Genomic DNA, 17,504 nt, shown 5'->3' on the forward strand with positions numbered 1-17,504 from the left:
ATTGTTCTGTTTTCCCTCAACTACTTTAACTATGCTTACCTAAAATGACTGTTCTTTTTCATCTATAATGTAGAGTGTGCACACGTGTGTGTACATGCACATGTGTGTAAATACTCCCAGATTACATCCTTTTTAGTAGCAGTAATTCTGTATTCATCTTACACATTACAATGACAAACACCAGATTTAATTTCATTAATTGCATTTCATCTTGCATTTAAATTAAATTTCTCATTTATCAAATATATTTAAATCATTGGTTCTCAAACTTTTGCATGCACCAGAATCATCTATAGGGCTTATTGAGACAGATTGCATGGCCTTACCCCCAGAGTTTAACAGATTTTAGGTTATGCTGATGCTGATGCTTTGGGGAATATACATTGCAAATGCGTGGTTTAAAATCTTGTCATTTTCTGGCTTAATCTGTTGCTTAAAGCCAAAATGATAATACTACCTAGGGTCATCCATGTTTTTTTCCACTCCTCTTTTTTCATTTCCTTTTTTCCCCCCCCTACTTAATGTAGTTGATCTATATTAGTGTCCATTATTCTCTTAGTTACATATCTATATGAAACACAGTTTATTTTCAAGAGTAAGATTTTCCTTATTATTAGGAAAAGAGGAAGATCTACCCAATTTTATCTTTTTTAAAAAGGTAAAATAAAAATACAGTTTATTGCTGAAAAAATTTCTATACAGAACAAACACCAAACAGTTTAAATTCTGTGTTTTTAGAGTATCTTCTTCCTCATTATTGGGAAGGAGAAGAGATCTTTTAAAAGGTACTGCAAATACACTAATTATTATTTTTAAATTATCTGATTATTACACATTTTTTCTTTCTAATTTCATGACTTTTAGTATCTTAATTTTAGTTTTCTTTTTTCTTTTTTTCTTTACATATTCCATTTAGTTTTGAACTTATTTTCCTCTATGTACAGTAATGCCCATTTAGCTGGTTGTCAGATGCATAGTAAATGCAGCAGTTTGAAATAACAGAACTTAAACATAAGATAGAAATTGCTTCTGAATAGCCAAACTTGCTCTCATAAAAAGTTAATTTTTGTTTCATAAGACTAGGAGAGAAAGAGAAACAAGTGAATAGAAGGCAAATGTGAAATGCTCTCCTGCTGATAGAATTATGAAATAACAGTTCATACCAAAAAGAAGACAAAACATTTTGCTTACAATATTGAGAGAGAGAGAGAGAACAATCTAGGGCTTCTCTGTTGGGGCAGGGTACTTATTTATTTTTCAGGGTACTTCTCTTAAATCCAGAAATCTGTGTGCATTCTGTATAAAAGATTAAACATGTGCCACATACTCTAAGAACACAAGAGAAAGAATAATGTAGAAATAAGCAGAATAGTTTTACTTTTAAAATGTCTCAGTTTCCTGAAAAATGCACTTTAATTCATTTGCATTTGTCCTCCACTAGTAAATGAAGTATTACTGTACTTTACTGACCTCATAGTGTATTTTACTGACTTCATTTCCCCTCTCTTTTCCATTGGCCCATTTTCAGTGACTTTTATTATTGTATTGTTTTCCCTGTATTTATCCTTCTGGCAATCTATATATGCTAATTTTACATATACTTAAATATATTTTAATTATAGCTTTCCTCCTATTCTTTTTGAGTTGAGTCGCTTCCTCCTTCCAGTGCCTTTCTGCCTTTCTTTTCCTACAATTTACTGTGATCATGATAGCTTTTTAAACTACTTGATAAATGCCATTTTGTTTTCGCCTTTGCTGTTTGTATATCATCATCTAGCCTATTTGAATTTGAAATTATTTTTAAAAATCAGATATCAAGAAAAATGGAAGGAAATCAACATTTTTTATTCTGATTTTTTAAAAGTGGAAACTTATTTTTCAAGTCATTTTCAAATTTACTTCAAAATATTACTATAATTGCTATATGTCTGTATTCATGATCATATCTTCCAAGGCTCAGTTTCATAAAATGTGGGACTTATCAATCACCTACCCTTCAACAAAGCACAGATCTTGCTGAGCACTTAAGTCCAGATTGGATAGTAATTATCCATATTTTCAAGGATTTTTTTTTTTCTCATCTTTGTCCTCCTCTCTGTTTTTTTTAATGGTATGTATGCAAGGGGTAGATTAAAAGATAATCATTTTTATTCACTTTGCAGGACGAGTCTTGGGGACTAGATAAAATGGGCAGGAACATTTAATCCTCTGCTTCAAAGACTATGTGCATGGACAGTTACAAGGCAGTTATGGCCAGATATGATTATCGGCTTTGGAATAAAATGCTCCTTCACATTGCTTATATCTTAGCTGAGAAGAGAGACAATCAGGTTAGTTGTTCTGTAGGGTACAGATGTGATGAGTTCCAGAGCTTCATAAGTCATCAGAGCGGTCTTATCAGTAGTACTTTTAATTGGTTTTCCAAATAACTCATTTTCTTATACAGTTATATAATGTATCCCTATTGTCAGTGTTTATGCATTGCATTTAATTGTGTACTTTTACCATATTTTTATTAAAAATTTTCATCATTCGGTAGTTCTTTTAGGTCTGTTTATTCTACAGTTAACAGTAGTCTCATTTTTCCATTGGAGGTAAACTGTGTTTCCCCTTTTTTTGGAATTCTTTTTGTCATTAAATTGAAACAGACTGTTAGCTGTTATATCTTATATTTTCCTTACTTTTTTTCTGTTCCCTTCATTGGAATTTTAAAACATACTCTCCCATTTGTTTGACCTAGTGTTTTACATTGTAGTATAATTTTCATTAACTATTAATCTTTAAAATTAAATGCCCTTATTTCTATTCTAAATAGCTACCTCAGTTGGACATACTGCAAATATAATTTATATAAGTAACATTTTGTCATTATTTTGGTGTATTTAGAATTTGAGACCGAGCATATTTATTTATTCCCTAGTTCGATGAAATTTTCATGAGGAAATAGTCTCTTTTTTTCCCCAAGGTAAAATTAGATAGGATTCCCTTTGTTTTACCATTTTGTTGTTTGGTATTATGAAGATAATTCTACTCTCAAAGAGTCTATTTTTTAGATCTGTAGTTAAATTATATTTAGACGTTTGCTTTAAAAATGTATGCCAATACTTTACAGAGTGTTGATTTTGAATTTTTGTTAGATGGTAATTTGCAGGATAAGTAATGTTAATTTAACTTTTTTATTTTTTGCTGTTTTCTCACCTATATAATTTTCTATGATGTTACAAATAGATTAATATTGACTACCACTCACTACTAAGGTGAAAATGCTAATTTGAACAAAGGGGGATTAAGAATACAAAATTTGTGTTAATAGTGTGGTGATTGATTCTAATTTTTGCTAAAGTGAATTCTGGGAAAATTAGAAAATGTGGTTAAGATCATCGTATGACAATAAAGTGGCCTCAGTATGCTGGGAGTCCAGTCTTCATCAGTATTTAATAATAGGTCACTCTCAGACCCTTGAGGGAGTAAACTTTTCTTTATACCTTATTGTTTAACATTATCATGTTTACATATAGTTGATTTTCTATTGACATATGATTCATTGTTGATTAACATTTCTAACCAAGTCAGAATCTCTGGACTTTTCTAGTCTAAGGAAAGATACTGTATATGAAATTGCTTTGTTCGCCAGTCATGGACTGAAAATCATTTTGCTTTAGTAAATTGACATCTTTTCTTTGGCTCTCAGTTGCTGAAACCATAAAATATAGTGGTTCAAAAAATGGGTTCTGTGCCAGACTGTGCGGATCCATATCCCTCACTGCCTTTTACTAGTTGTGTAACTTGGACAAATCCTTAATTTACCTGGCCTCATTTTCCTTACATGCAAAGTGAGGAAGATCATGACAGTTATCTCATTAAAAAGAGATTAGGAGAGCATGGACTAGTGCCTGACATTTAGTAAGCTGCTCCTAATATTCTGTAATGACAAAAGAGCTAATAGTGTTGGCAGTGTTTCACTTCATCCTGTTTTTACTCGGAATATGTTGAACACCTACTCTTATTTTAGTAGTAAAAGATATTGCAAGTGGGGAAATAAGAAACAAATTACATCTTTCAAAAACTGCTATTAAGAGAACTAATAGCATGCGTTTTCATTTTACTTATTTTTTAGCTCATAGGTCCCAAATTCTATTTATTAAATTCAATTAAGTATTTTATAACTCTGGACCTCACAGAATATTTTTGGGTTCTGTGGTCAGGACTTGAAAAATTTAGGTCAGTCTGGCATCATCAAAAAGTAGACTATAAAGTGTAAGTAATTTCTTCTTCATATTTTTTAATTCTTCTAAAGTCTTACTTTCTCATTGCTTTATACTATTACTATTGCTTTTTTTTTTCTCTTTATCATTTTTGTTTTTCTTACCTCTCCTCTAGAGATAACACTTTCCAGTTTTCCAGGATTTGTATAGAGTAGACTTTAGGGTTCTCATGGGATTAATGCCCAATAATTACCAAATTCATGAGTGCCATTATATCTATAACATTACCCATAAAATACAATAAACTTAAAAATGGAATTATGGGGGGGTGCCTGGTGCTCAGTCGTTAAGCATCTGCCTTCGGCTCAGGTCATGATCCCAGGATCCTGGGATCAAGCCCCACATCAGGCTCCCTGCTCCGCAGGAAGCCTGCTTCTTCCTCTCCCACTCCCCCTGCTTGTGTTCCCTCTCTCACAGTCTCTCTCTCTCTCTGTCAAATAAATAAAATAAAGTCTTTTTAAAAATGCAATTATGTAAATTTGTAAATAATTTATTTCCAATATGTAAATGTAAGTATCAAAAGTAATGTGTTAAGTTTTCTAGTTTAAAGAACCTTCGTTTTCTTAGATTTATCTCTTAAGTATGAAAATTAGCTTTCTTTTGGGGGCCAGTTTTTGTAAAGAAATCATGATTTTAAAATCACTTTACAAACATTGCACATCTTTTATTCATTAGCTTGGTGACCTTAGACAAACAGCTTCTGTGCCTCACTTTTCTCATCTGTATACTATTAATACTAATAGTCCCATCTCATAGGAATGTAAGGCTTAAGTGAATTCATATTAAATGTTTAATATATATAAGTCACTCAGTAATTGTCTGATATTCTAACTACAATAGAATGACAAAGCTTACTTGGCTTAGTTTTAAAGAGGGCAGAGAAATTGAGAACATTTTTTTGTATATTTTTCATTAACATTTCCATGTTGTACATTTAAACATTTTCTGTGCATATAAAATTACTGTATAGAGTATTCAGAAAAGGAGAAAAATACAAAAGTAAAAATTAGCCATAATTACACCACCTCATCATTGTGCCCAGAACATGTTGGTATTTCCTTTAAGTTGTTTCTCATATGCATATTTATGAGGATTTTTTGTTTTATTTTAAAACAAATAATAGGATCAGTTTTGTAGCATACACTTTCTGTGCTTTTAATTATTTATAATCATGTCTGGTATGGCCGGTTCATTTTCTACAATCTAGATGCCCTTTAAATTATTTAGCTTTTTTACCATTGTTTGGATCCTTTGTCTTTTTTTGGAGTCCCTATCATCTTTTGCTTTCCTTCTTAATTTATTCTCTCCTTTTTGGTTAGCTTATTCTTTGATAAGGGGTTTTGGGGAAGTATGTATTTGAGACTTTACATGCCTGAAAAGTATATTACATCCTCATGCTTAATTTTCTTCAGAGTTTTTCCTCTAGCTTCCAGTGTTTCTGTTGAGAAGTCCAGTGCTGTTTCAACTTCTGATTCTGATCCTGTTTCTTGTCTTTGGAAGCTTTTAAATTTTTCTCTTTATTCTTGGTGTTCTGAAATATCATGGTGATAATACCCTTATGTGTATGTATATTTTTTCCCATTCATTATGCTTGGCACTCTTTGTTGAATATCTGTTGCTTGGATGTTAATCTCTTGAGGTTTCTCATTTTCCAAGTCTTTATTTTTTTAAAACACTGTTTCATGGATTTAATGTCTTCTCTTAATCTCTTTGATAATGTTAATTATTACTCTGAAGTTTTTTTCAGCTTCCTACTCTTTTCTTCTGATTCTCTGCTCTTACCACTCTCTTTCATGTTGGAAACTTTCCTCAAATATCTGTTTCTTGGTTCTCTACTCTTGCTAAGAGTGAGATACTAAAAAGGCAGTTACCAGAGAGGGAGGGTGTGTGTGTATGAGAGACGGAGAGAGGGAAAGAGAAAGAAGAGAACATGTTTGACAGGATGAGGCAGTGGCTCTGTCTTCTTTGATGAGCATCACTGTAGGACAGTCCTGTGGTCAGCTAGCATTTTCATTGTAGATTCTAAACTATTGGTATTGATAATTTTTTTCCCTGGGGAAGTTCAGCTTCTTTGCAGAAGGATCTTTCAATCTACTTAAGTTTAGTTGCTCTCTACCATTTGGGAGTTGGACAGGGTGAAACAGCATCTAGGGCAGTCTGCACTTCACATATATCCCTCTTCTGTGTCTGATGATTCCAAATCTCTGGCTCATTTTATTGAGGGAATTAAACTTTCTGGACTTCCAAGATGGGTGTGTGGTGGAGAAATTGCTTGACTGTCTAAGTTGGAGTAGAGGCTTAGAATTTTAATTACTTATTGTACAAACTTTGAAATAATACTCTTTTCAGAATTTACCTCCCTCCATCTTCTGTGGAACCTAGTGCTTGTAATTCCTGAGCGCTTCTGGGTTCTGCAGAGCAAATAGTTTTTTTATTTTTCTTTTAGGTACACATAGTTGTAATTCCTTTTTTGACCATTTGGTTTGATTTGTACACTCTGCTCATCCTTCTGCTTTCCATGTACATATATTAATATATTGTGGTTTGGGTTAACAAGTATTTTCTCAATTTATTGAAGATGAAATTTGTTTTCGCTTTGTTATTTTGGTTGGGTTTTTAAGAGATAGAGGAATTGGTTAAATCTCTATCATTTTTGGGTACCTGGCTGGCTCATCATAATGTCTGGGCTTTAGACTTTTCTCACAAGTGGGCCTTTTGCCTAGCAATCCAATTAAAGTATTCTACTACATAGATATTCCTACTTTCTTACAAGGTTACTGTAACACCTCCTATTCTTTTTTTCACACTTAGCTGATTATTTTTGCTTGCTTAATAGAGACAACAGAGAATTCTTCAAGGATTAAACCTACAGCTATACCCCTATACTCTACTTTTTCTCTTATTACAGTTACCTCTAAGGTTGGTCCTTGCCCTTGTGCAGTAGATCTGACCCCTGGTCTCCGCCTCAAGAACTTTGCTCTTCAAATTGTTTTCTCTCTACTGACTTCAGTTTCCCCACTTTTATAAGATAATTCTTACCATTATACTAATATGCTGTGATAGCTTTTATCTTTTAGAAACATTCTCTGTTAGTTAAGGCACTCCAGAGACCCGGAACCAATAGGAGATACACTTACTTACTGATACACACACAAATACATACCAAGATATGTCTATCTTGTATATATGTATATACCAAGATATATTTGGGGAGAGGGAGTTATTTCGAGGAGTTGGCTCACACAATTGTGGGAGCTGGCAAATTTGAAATCTGTAGGGTAGAACGGCAGGCTAGAAACAGGCTGGAGTTGTACAGTCCTGAGGCAGAAATTGCTTCTCCAGGGAACCTCAGTATTTTGTTCTTGAGGTATTCAAGTGACTAGATGAAACCCACCACATTATTGAGGGTAATTTCCTCTGCTTAAAACCAACCGATTGTAGATATTAACCATATCTACAAAATACCTTCACAGTAACACCTGGATTTGTGTTTGATTAAATAACTGGATACTGTAGCCTAGCCAGGTTGACACATAAGACTGACCATTATATCCTCCCTTGGTTCCTCATGCCCTTCTAGCTACATTCCCTACATTTTCTTTACGGTAAATCGCAACTGTTTCTATTCACTGTCTTTACCTACTGTCCTCCTCTTCTCTTTTAAACCCACTCCAGTCAGTTTTCTATTTTTGCCACATTACTGTCTCTGCTTTTGTAGTCAGCAGTTACCTTCTTACTGTCCAAATCACTGGGAAGCTCCTAGATGTCATCTTTTCTCTCTCAATAGACATAGCTACTTCTTCCTTCTTGAATTACTATCTTCACTTGTTTTCTGGAATATACGCTGTCATAGTGTATCTTAGAAAGCTAAACTGTAAATATTGAATTATCTCAGAACTCAATTTTTAGACCTTTTAATCTTTTGTCTTTATTAACTCCTTAGTGAATAAAGTGAAAACCAATTCCATAGTTTTATTATTTCTGTCAAAAAATAATGATAGTGGAAGAGGTAGTAATAGTCACATGATTTAAAATTCAAAATAAAAAACTGTATGGTAAAATGTCATTCTTCCATCCATGGCTCTCAACCATCAAATTCTCTTCCTTGGAGGCAACCAAAGTTGCTAGTCTCATATTTTTTCCAAAGATTATGAGTATAATAGCATATATATATTCAGTGAGAGGCAGTATGATGTAGTGCTTAAGAACTTGGACAATGGAGCACGACTGCCTGTAATCATATTCTGTCTCTGCCAAGTCTCTTAGCTGATCTGGGACTCAGTTTTCTTCTCTGTACAAAAGGAACAATTAAAATAAAATTACTTGATAAATTGTGAGGTATATGATGAGTAGGTATGTGTAAAGAGCTTAGAAGAGTGACTGGCAGATAAAAATAAATAGCACATTCCTTTTTCCATAAATGATAGCATAATATACATACTGACAGGCATCTTGCTTTTTTTTTTAATCAACAAATATCTTGGTGGGCTTTTTAGCACATAAATCATGCCTCATTTTTTCTAATGGCTGAATAGTTATTCATTGGATGGATGTACTGTCTAGTTTTAAGGCTCTAAATAACAATGTCTTTGATGATGGCTTCCAAATGTATAGCTACTGGATATTTCCACTTAGATACCTAATAAGCACAAAGCTTTCTAATTACCCTTGCCTTTTCTTTTCGTCTTATTTCCTACATTATAACCTATCATGGTTTTTTTTTTAGCTCTGCCTTCAGTATCTCTCTACCTATTGCGACTACTTTAATCTAAGCCAACATTGCTTTACTGAGCTGCTCAAAGCCAACAACTTGAGAATCATTGCAAACTTTTGGCAAAATATTTTCAGCTTTCAGTGTTCTTCTATTTGGTCTCCTTTCTTCCAGTTTTACTATAATCTGTTCGCAGTTTTAAATCTAAATCAGACTGTTTCCCACTCACACCATATTTTCTAGTGGGTCTTACCTCATTTAGATTTAATTCCTGAGTTCTAACTAGATCCTACTAGAACTCTTGTAACCTGGCCTCTTGATTTCTTCCTTAACCCTTATTTCCTGCCTCTACCTGTTTCTGTGCTTCAGCCACACTGAATCCCTTGCTCTTTTATGAGTTCCCTCCTCATAACAATTTATCTCATAACCTTTGTACTTTTTACTCCCTCTCCCTGGGACACTATTCTGTCATATGATCACATGTTCATTACCTCACTTAATGCTCATATGTGAGCTCTTCAGAGAGGCCTTCAAGCTGCCTGACTACCGTTTTTACTCTCTAACTTTTTTACTATACTTTTTTAAAAATCATACTATGTTTTTCTTTATAGATTTTTCATTAACTGACATACTTTTTTTCATTTGTATATTCTGTATTTGTTTATTGTCTGCTCCACACTAGAATGTAGTAGTCATGAGGGTAGATACTCTGTCTCATTCCATTTTGTACTTCTAATATGTTAGAACAGTGCTAAGTACATGTTGGATTGATAAATGACTGAGGAAGCACTAAATAAGTGTTTATTGAATTCTCTCTGACGAAAGACTAGTTTTTTTTCTTTTTCCAATAGCATTGACTTTTGTTCATTCATGTTTTTTTTTTCCCTAATGGCATTGAAAGACTAGTTTTTTAATTACCAATCTGTCACAACCCTAATACTTTTGTGAAATGCAATAAAATGAAGTATATGTTTCTTAGTGTCATTTTAATATTAAAGTCAATAGACATAAGATCACTGTCAGATTGTTATAAAAATTTCTAAAAACTTTCAGATTTGTACTGATAATAAACTGTTAACAGACTATTCGTGGTCAGCACCCATTTGCAGACCATATTATGGGTAGCACAGCACTAAACAATTTAGCCATTCTGTTGCTGGCATTTAAAATTCGAACACTAAATTGAAGTATTTTTCTCTTCGGTAAACAAGGTGAAGCTACTTCAAAGCCAGTGGCACAGAATCCAGGCTGAATTCCTGTAGGATTATTAATTTATAAAATAGTTCCTTTAGTAATATCAGTAAAATTTAATTAGTGCTCCCTCTGTGCAGGAAGGAGTCTTTTTCACTGGACTCAGACATCACAATCCCCATGTTATGTCTATGTCATTAAATTAGAAGTCTCTCTTCAGTAGGTGTTTATTTGCTAATATGTTGGTATCTAAAATGAAAATTTCAGCTCAGTTTAAGTTTTATAGATCAATAAGCATTTATCTCAGTAAATAATGCTCTATCCTATCTAATACTTCTGTGAAAATTATTGATCACTTTGCATTGTTGTTTTAGTATGTTGATTTTTTATGTTTATATATCTAGGATGGGGGAGGGTCATTACACAATGGCAGTTGGAGTTTGGGATCTGGATTCACAAGGAGATATATATAGCTAAAAGTAAAAGTCTTTTTTTAAAAAAAAAGATTTTTTTATTAGAGCGCGCGTACATGCATGCGCAAGTTGGGAGGAGGGGCAAAGGGAGAGAGAGAAGCAGACTTCCAGCTGAGCAGGGAGCCCAATGCAGGGCTTGATCTCAGGACTCCAAGATCATGACCTGAGCCAAAGGCAGGCACTTAACGACTGAGCCACCCAGGTGCCCCAAAAGCAAAGGTCTTTAAATTGAAGAAAATCTGTGTCTTAGCTTCCACTAGTGAATTCTAGCCAGGCTTGGTATTAATTTTAATGCTTTCTGACTCCTTGATCTACAAGTCGTTTTGTTTTGGGGATCTAGAAGTATATACTGAATTAAGCTCCATTGGGTATGATTTTGTATACTCAGGGCAAACTCTGTTACACTATTATCCCTGACTTGGGCAGTGTGAATGCCCCATATCCCTCCTATCTTTGAGCTGTTCTCCTTTTTTATATAGATTAATTTAAAAAGTACTTTTAGCTTTCGTAGTATCATCAGATATCCTATTGACAATGTGTAAAATACTGTAAAATCACTATCCTGTATTTTGAAACAGGAATATTTCTCAGTTTACTGTATTGAGACACTGTATATTAGAAAAGTATTTTCGTTAAATATTTTTCTCAGTGGTCATTAACTTAAATACATTTGTTTACATCTTGTCTTATATTTTAGCTTAAGGGCAGTAATCACTATTAATATGGAGTTGGCAAATGCAGATAGTTTCAGGTTGACAAATTGTGTGTGTGTACAGATAATAGATACAGGTAGTATTATGTATATTTGTATGTAATTAAAGGGAAATAGTGAAGTTTTAAGAGAAATGCATGCTCATATATAGTTATGGATATGTTTTTGCAGATAAATAGATCAGTATTCCAAAACACTGATCGGTTCATTTTTTATTAATGTACATTCATTCATATTTGCAGATAAATAACCTAGAAGAAAAAAAAAAAGGAAGTTATTTTACCTGCACAAACTCTCTTATTCTTTTACCGATATTTTCTACACTATCACCATTTCAGTAATGAAAATAAATATGAATAGAGAAAAGTTTAAGGTTTGTGTCATACCTGTTTCTCAGATGACTTGAAATAGAAGTTTGAAAATATTTAAAGATTTGCAAATATAAGTGAACATTTAAAAGTACATTGACACTGTGGGGAAAATAGGTCAATCAGAAGTTCACAGGATACATTTTTAATTAATGAATTTGGTAGGATCTGTATTTCAGGGTTTGGAGGTTATGCCATTTACTGAGGTGAAGAACAGCAGGCAGAGAACCATCTTTCTTGGGTAAAGATCATGAATTGATTGTAAACATCGAAGGCATCTTTGAAGTGTCTTGAGTTAAAGATATTAAAGAAGCAATTGTGTATAGTGGTCAGAATAGAGTTCTAATAGGCTTGATTAGTATGCCCTAACTAAAGTATGCATACTTGAGGGTGGGGAAGAGGGGTTGTTAATCTTTCTTCTGATAGTTAGGATGAGGCAGTTTTTAAGTGGGAAATGTCAATGAACCAAGCTATAGGGACACTGAGGCACAGAAAATTATGTTGCAGCCTAAGATGATGACTTTATTTCTATAAAATAAATTTCTTTTTTAATGTATGACTGAGTTGTAAACGTAGAAACTGACTAGTTTCTTTCCTTCATCTGTTTCCATTATAAATTTGTGATCTTATGGATGAAGATCTGATTAATGGGTGAATACCATAATCTTCCTTTATTTCATAGCCATGAAGCTCATGACTGCATTGGTGAATGTTGCCTTAAACCTCAGTATTCATCAGGATAATACACAAAGACAGTATGAAGCTGAGAGAAATAAAATGATTGGAAAGAGAGCCAATGAAAGATTGGAGTTACTTCTTCAGAAACGCAAAGAGGTAAGTTTCATGTTTCATATTCTCTGTAAAAAGATGTATGTGTATTTTTAAATTTATTTAAGTTAGATTATATGATCTCAAACTTTTCAAATTAACCTGGAACATTCAGCCAGTGATTATCTGAGTGCTTTCTGAGTGCTTTCTCCATGACTTCCATGTGTGTGTCTCTAAATTTCTCCTTTCTATAAAGACACCAATCATACTGGATTTGGAGCCCACCCTATTCCAGAATGACCCTATCTTAACTAATTACATCTGCAGAAGAGAATCCTAAAACAATCCTCCTTTTGAAAGAAAACAGTCTGGGGGTTAGGTAACTCAGAGGGATTATCAGGCTTTGAGTTCAGAAAGCATAATAAATACTAAGGTCAGAGCTGGGAGTCAGCGAAGCTGCATTTCCAGAAGGAAGCCAAAGACTACTTATTAGCTAATAAGGCATTCCTGTGAGTAAAGTTGGTTCCAGGTTTACACTGAAATGTTCACATATATACTGAAAGTGTTTTAAACTGGCTTTTTAGTAGGTAACATTTTTATTTGCCCATTAGGAAATTTTTAAATCTACAGTATTAGTCTGTATTTTAACTTGAAAAAAGAATAATATATTGCTGCAAATAAATTATCAATAAATAATGGGCTATAATAGGCGACAGGAAGCAGCAAACTTGTGCCTAAATTATTACCCATACTGTATTAGGGTGTTAGGGCTGCTATAACAGATAATACAGACTGAGTGGCTTAAAGAACAGAAATTAATAGTCTCACAGTTCTGTAAGCTAGAAGTTGAAGATAACTCCAATTTCTCCATGACTTCCATGTGTGTCTGTCTCTAAATTTTTCCTTTCTATAAAGACACCAATCATATTGGATTTGGGGCCCACCCTACTCCAGAGTGACCCCATCTTAACTAATTACATCTGCCACAGTCCTATTTTCAAATAAGGTTTGAGGTGTACTGGGGCATCAGGACTTCGTGATATGAATTTCTAAGGAACACAGTTAAAATCATAATACATACCATACTTGAAATATTGTGAAAATAAATTTTGGAACTGTGCATCAGTAAGTACTACTGACCAAAGTGTATGCCTCTTATAAAGTAATTTTTTATATAATAAATGCAGCAAAGGTAATTTTTAAAACTTACAGTAAGTTGCAGTAATTTGAATGATTTACAATGTAAGTATTCCCAATCTTATTTCTGTAAACCTGAAATAAAGCATACAGCAAAAGAGTAAGTCAGAAGGAATTTTATTCTCACATTCTTGCATGTAATAAAAGCAAATATTTCACTGAGTATTACCACAGAACAAAGTATAATAAGAAATATCACTTGGAATATAATTTTGTATCAGTGCTTTTATTCCTGTTGAGCAGTGAATAAGCTCAAGCTTTAACTCTAATCAGTAGTAATGCCTGAATTTTTTATCATTGCTGTACTGTTTTATTTTGTTGCTCTATTCCACCACTAATGGCAAGGATCCTTCCTATCTTCTACTATGCCTTCTATACTGGGAACTTGGCCTACTCTCAGTTATGGACTAAACAGATGCAGAGTAATATTTGGATACTTTAGGTAGAATATTAAGTTTCTTTTACAGTGGCAAATATAATCAAGGCTGGCCTGTTACCAAGAGAGGCAAAACAAGCCAGGGACCTGACTTTGTTGGAAGAGGTAAAGAAATTGAGGCTTCTTCCCAAAGCAGGTAAAATTTTGGGGATTGGAATCTTGCCACAGTTAGCCACACCACTCCTTGTTAGTCATTGTGTGTATATGTAAAGAGAGATAAAGAGGTTCTAAAGTCAGTATAGTAAAGCTGTTGAAGTAATGCAAGAGTAACCGTAATTTCCGACATCTGTTGAATAATAAGTGAGCAAAAGGATTGATAATTACCAAGAATGAGAAGAACCAGGAATTAAAAATAACTGAAACTGTACATTTCAAATGAAATCGGGATTTAATTTTTTTTCTTTTCATTTCAGCTACAGGAAAACCAGGATGAAATTGAAAATATGATGAACTCTATTTTTAAGGGTATATTTGTTCATAGATACCGGTAAGGGATTTTATAAATCACCTTAGATTTTTAACTTAAATAATTTATTGCTTCTTTGTAGTCCTAGGTAATTATAAAAATATGAAACTCTCTAATTATTTGTTTTGTTTTCTGGAAAATAGCTTTGGCTTTAAAGGCTAAATAAATATCATACTGTTGTTGTGGAGGAGATTGTACCCTGCCACACTCTTGCAAATTTAGAACATATACTGTTAGAGGAATTCAGTGTACTTACATTGGTACTTATCGAATATTAATTAGTATGATATTATTAAATTAATATGGCCTTAATAAAATGTGATTGTCTTGATATTTGAAAAAAAAATTTAATGTTCTACTTCCTACCCTGTGATACTCATCTTGTTCTATGGTCATATTAACCAACAGTCGTAAAAATACCTCTGTGAAGATAAAAGTTGACAGAAAAGGGCACCTCTGTAAATAATCAACAGCTCTTTTTTACCTTCAGCTATATAGATGAAAATAGAAGCAAAGCATTTGCAAAGTATTTTTGTCATATTCCATGACAAACAAGCTTAGTTTGTCTTTCTCTGAACTTTTAAATTACTAATACATTATTGAACAGCATATTTCACAGAGAATTAATGAATCATATACATATACTTGTTACCTTCTGTTAATTAGGCATGATACGATATGTTTAGGTAGGTAGACACCAATAATAGAAGAACTGTTTTTAGACACATTTGAGATTTTAATTGGCCAGTTAATTTAGAGTTAGTTAAAACAGGGAAATCCGTTTTTTAAAGAAGAAGAAATATAGCTTTGATATTTTAACTTAAACATTTTGTTTTAATTCAAAACATAAAAAGATCTTTTGATCTTCTTGATATTAATTTAAAAAAGAAGAGAAAAACTAACTCAAAAAGATATATGCACATGTTCATTGAACATTATTTACTGTAGCCAAGATATAAAAACAACCTATAGATGGATGAATGGATAAAGAAATTGTATATATATAATGGAATATTACTCAGCCATTAAAAAAAAAAATGAAATCTTGCCATTTGCAACAATATGGATGGACCTCAAGAGCATTATGCTAAGTAAAATCAGTCAGGCAGAGAAAGACAAATATTGTGGTGATATATGTGGAATCTTAAAACAAAAAAACAAGCTCATAGATAAAGAGAACAAATTGGTGGTTGCCAGAGGCAGGATGGGTGGGAGAAATGGGTGAAGGGGGTCAAACAGCAAGAAGAAAAAAAATACGGTGCACTACTGAACAACCCAGAGAATAGTTTATTGTTATCTAGTAATTTGTGGTTATCTTCTATATTATTAGGAAATTTAGGCAAGTTTAATAAACTTGCACTTAGGGACGCCTGGGTGGCTCAGTTGGTTAAGCGACTGCCTTCGGCTCAGGTCATGATCCTGGAGTCCCGGGATCGAGTCCCATATCGGGCTCCTTGCTCAGCAGGGGGTCTGCTTCTCCCTCTGACCCTCCCCCCTCTCATGTGCACTCTCTCTCTCATTCTCTCTCTCAAATAAATAAATAAAATCTTTAAAAAATAAATAAATAAATAAACTTGCACTTAACTTCCTTAATGGGTAATGGAACTTCTAGAAAAAAAACTGGAAGATAAAAATACACTGGGAAAATCTGTTTAATAGCTGATTAAAAAAAGATATTGAGAGAGACTGTACAGCCTGATAGGGACACATACTACACATACCACACTACACACACACACACACACACACACACACACACACACACACTCTAAAGTTGGAGATATTTGGGATTTGGGGAACTAGTTCAACCAATTAGAAAAATAAAAGCCACCTGTCTTTCTAGGAAACTTAAAAATAAGAAAACAGAATTGTTTATATTTACAAATTTACCATATCCAGCTCTCCTCATACCTCAGTTTCTATCTGTTACCATTTTACTTCAGCCTGTTTTTTTATTTTTGTTTATCTGAAAAACACTTTATTTCACCTTAAAAAAAAAAAAATAGGGCCAAGGCCTTTACTTCGAGTATGGAGTGTTTGGAGTTTATATCCTCTTTTTTGCATAAACTACACATTCAGTGAAGTATTGAAAAAGTCACAATTTAAAAAATTTTTTTTAAAGATTTTATTTATTTGAGAGAGAGTGAGTGCACATAAGCAGAGGGGAGAGGGAGAAGCAGACTGCCCATTGAGCAGGGAACCTGATGTGGGGCTCAGTCCCAGGACCCTGAGATCATGACCTGAGCCAAAAGCAGATGCTTAACAGCCTGAGCCACCCAGGTGCCCCCTGAAAAATTAATTTTTAAAAAAGCAAGAACTTTCACATACCTGTCATGCAGTCTTTTTTTTTTTTAATTACAGCTTTATAGAGGTATAATTTACATAAAACAAATTACACGGTGATACAGTGATTTATAAGAAATATATATTTGGTCATTTGGAACTTTCAGTCCTATCTCCCAGCCTCTGGGGAGTGGAGGGGGGCTGGAGTTTGAATCAGCTGACTGCAATGACTTAGTTAATCATGAATATGCAGTGAAGCCTCCATAAAAACCCCAAGGGTGGGGTTCAGATAACTTCTGGGTTGTTGAACACATGAAGATGCGAGGAGAGTAGCACACCTGAAGAGGGCTTGAAAGCTCTGCTCCCCTTTCCCGTGCATTGCCTTATGTATCTCTTCATCTGGCTGTTGATTCAAATTCTTTATCATATCCTTTAATGAATTGGCAAATGTAATTGTTTCCCTGAGTTCTATGAGCCACTCTAGCATATAAAAAGAACCAAAAGAAGGGGTGCCTGGGTGGCATAGTTGGTTAAGCATCTGACTCTTGGTTTCAGCTCAGGGTGGTGAGATTGAGTTGGGCTCCGTGGTCAGCAGAGTCCGCTGGTGATTCTCTCTCTCTCTGTCTCTCCCTCT

The 17,504-nt window shown here is 33.8% G+C and overlaps 1 protein-coding gene across 2 annotated transcripts in view; it reads left to right on the forward strand.

Annotated features, from left to right (window-relative positions):
- STAG1 (stromal antigen 1) overlaps window positions 1–17,504 on the forward strand; it is a 415,261-nt gene that overhangs the window by 242,077 nt on the left and 155,680 nt on the right. For both annotated transcript variants that reach the window (XM_021678881.2, XM_044920415.1), the window contains 2 exons: window positions 12,403–12,554; window positions 14,535–14,608. In XM_021678881.2, coding sequence (XP_021534556.1) covers window positions 12,403–12,554; window positions 14,535–14,608 — 226 coding nt within the window. The remainder of the gene's footprint in view (window positions 1–12,402; window positions 12,555–14,534; window positions 14,609–17,504) is intronic.

Source organism: Neomonachus schauinslandi, chromosome 1 (assembly GCF_002201575.2).
Source record: "Neomonachus schauinslandi chromosome 1, ASM220157v2, whole genome shotgun sequence".
In the NCBI taxonomy this organism is placed as follows: Eukaryota; Metazoa; Chordata; class Mammalia; order Carnivora; family Phocidae; genus Neomonachus; species Neomonachus schauinslandi.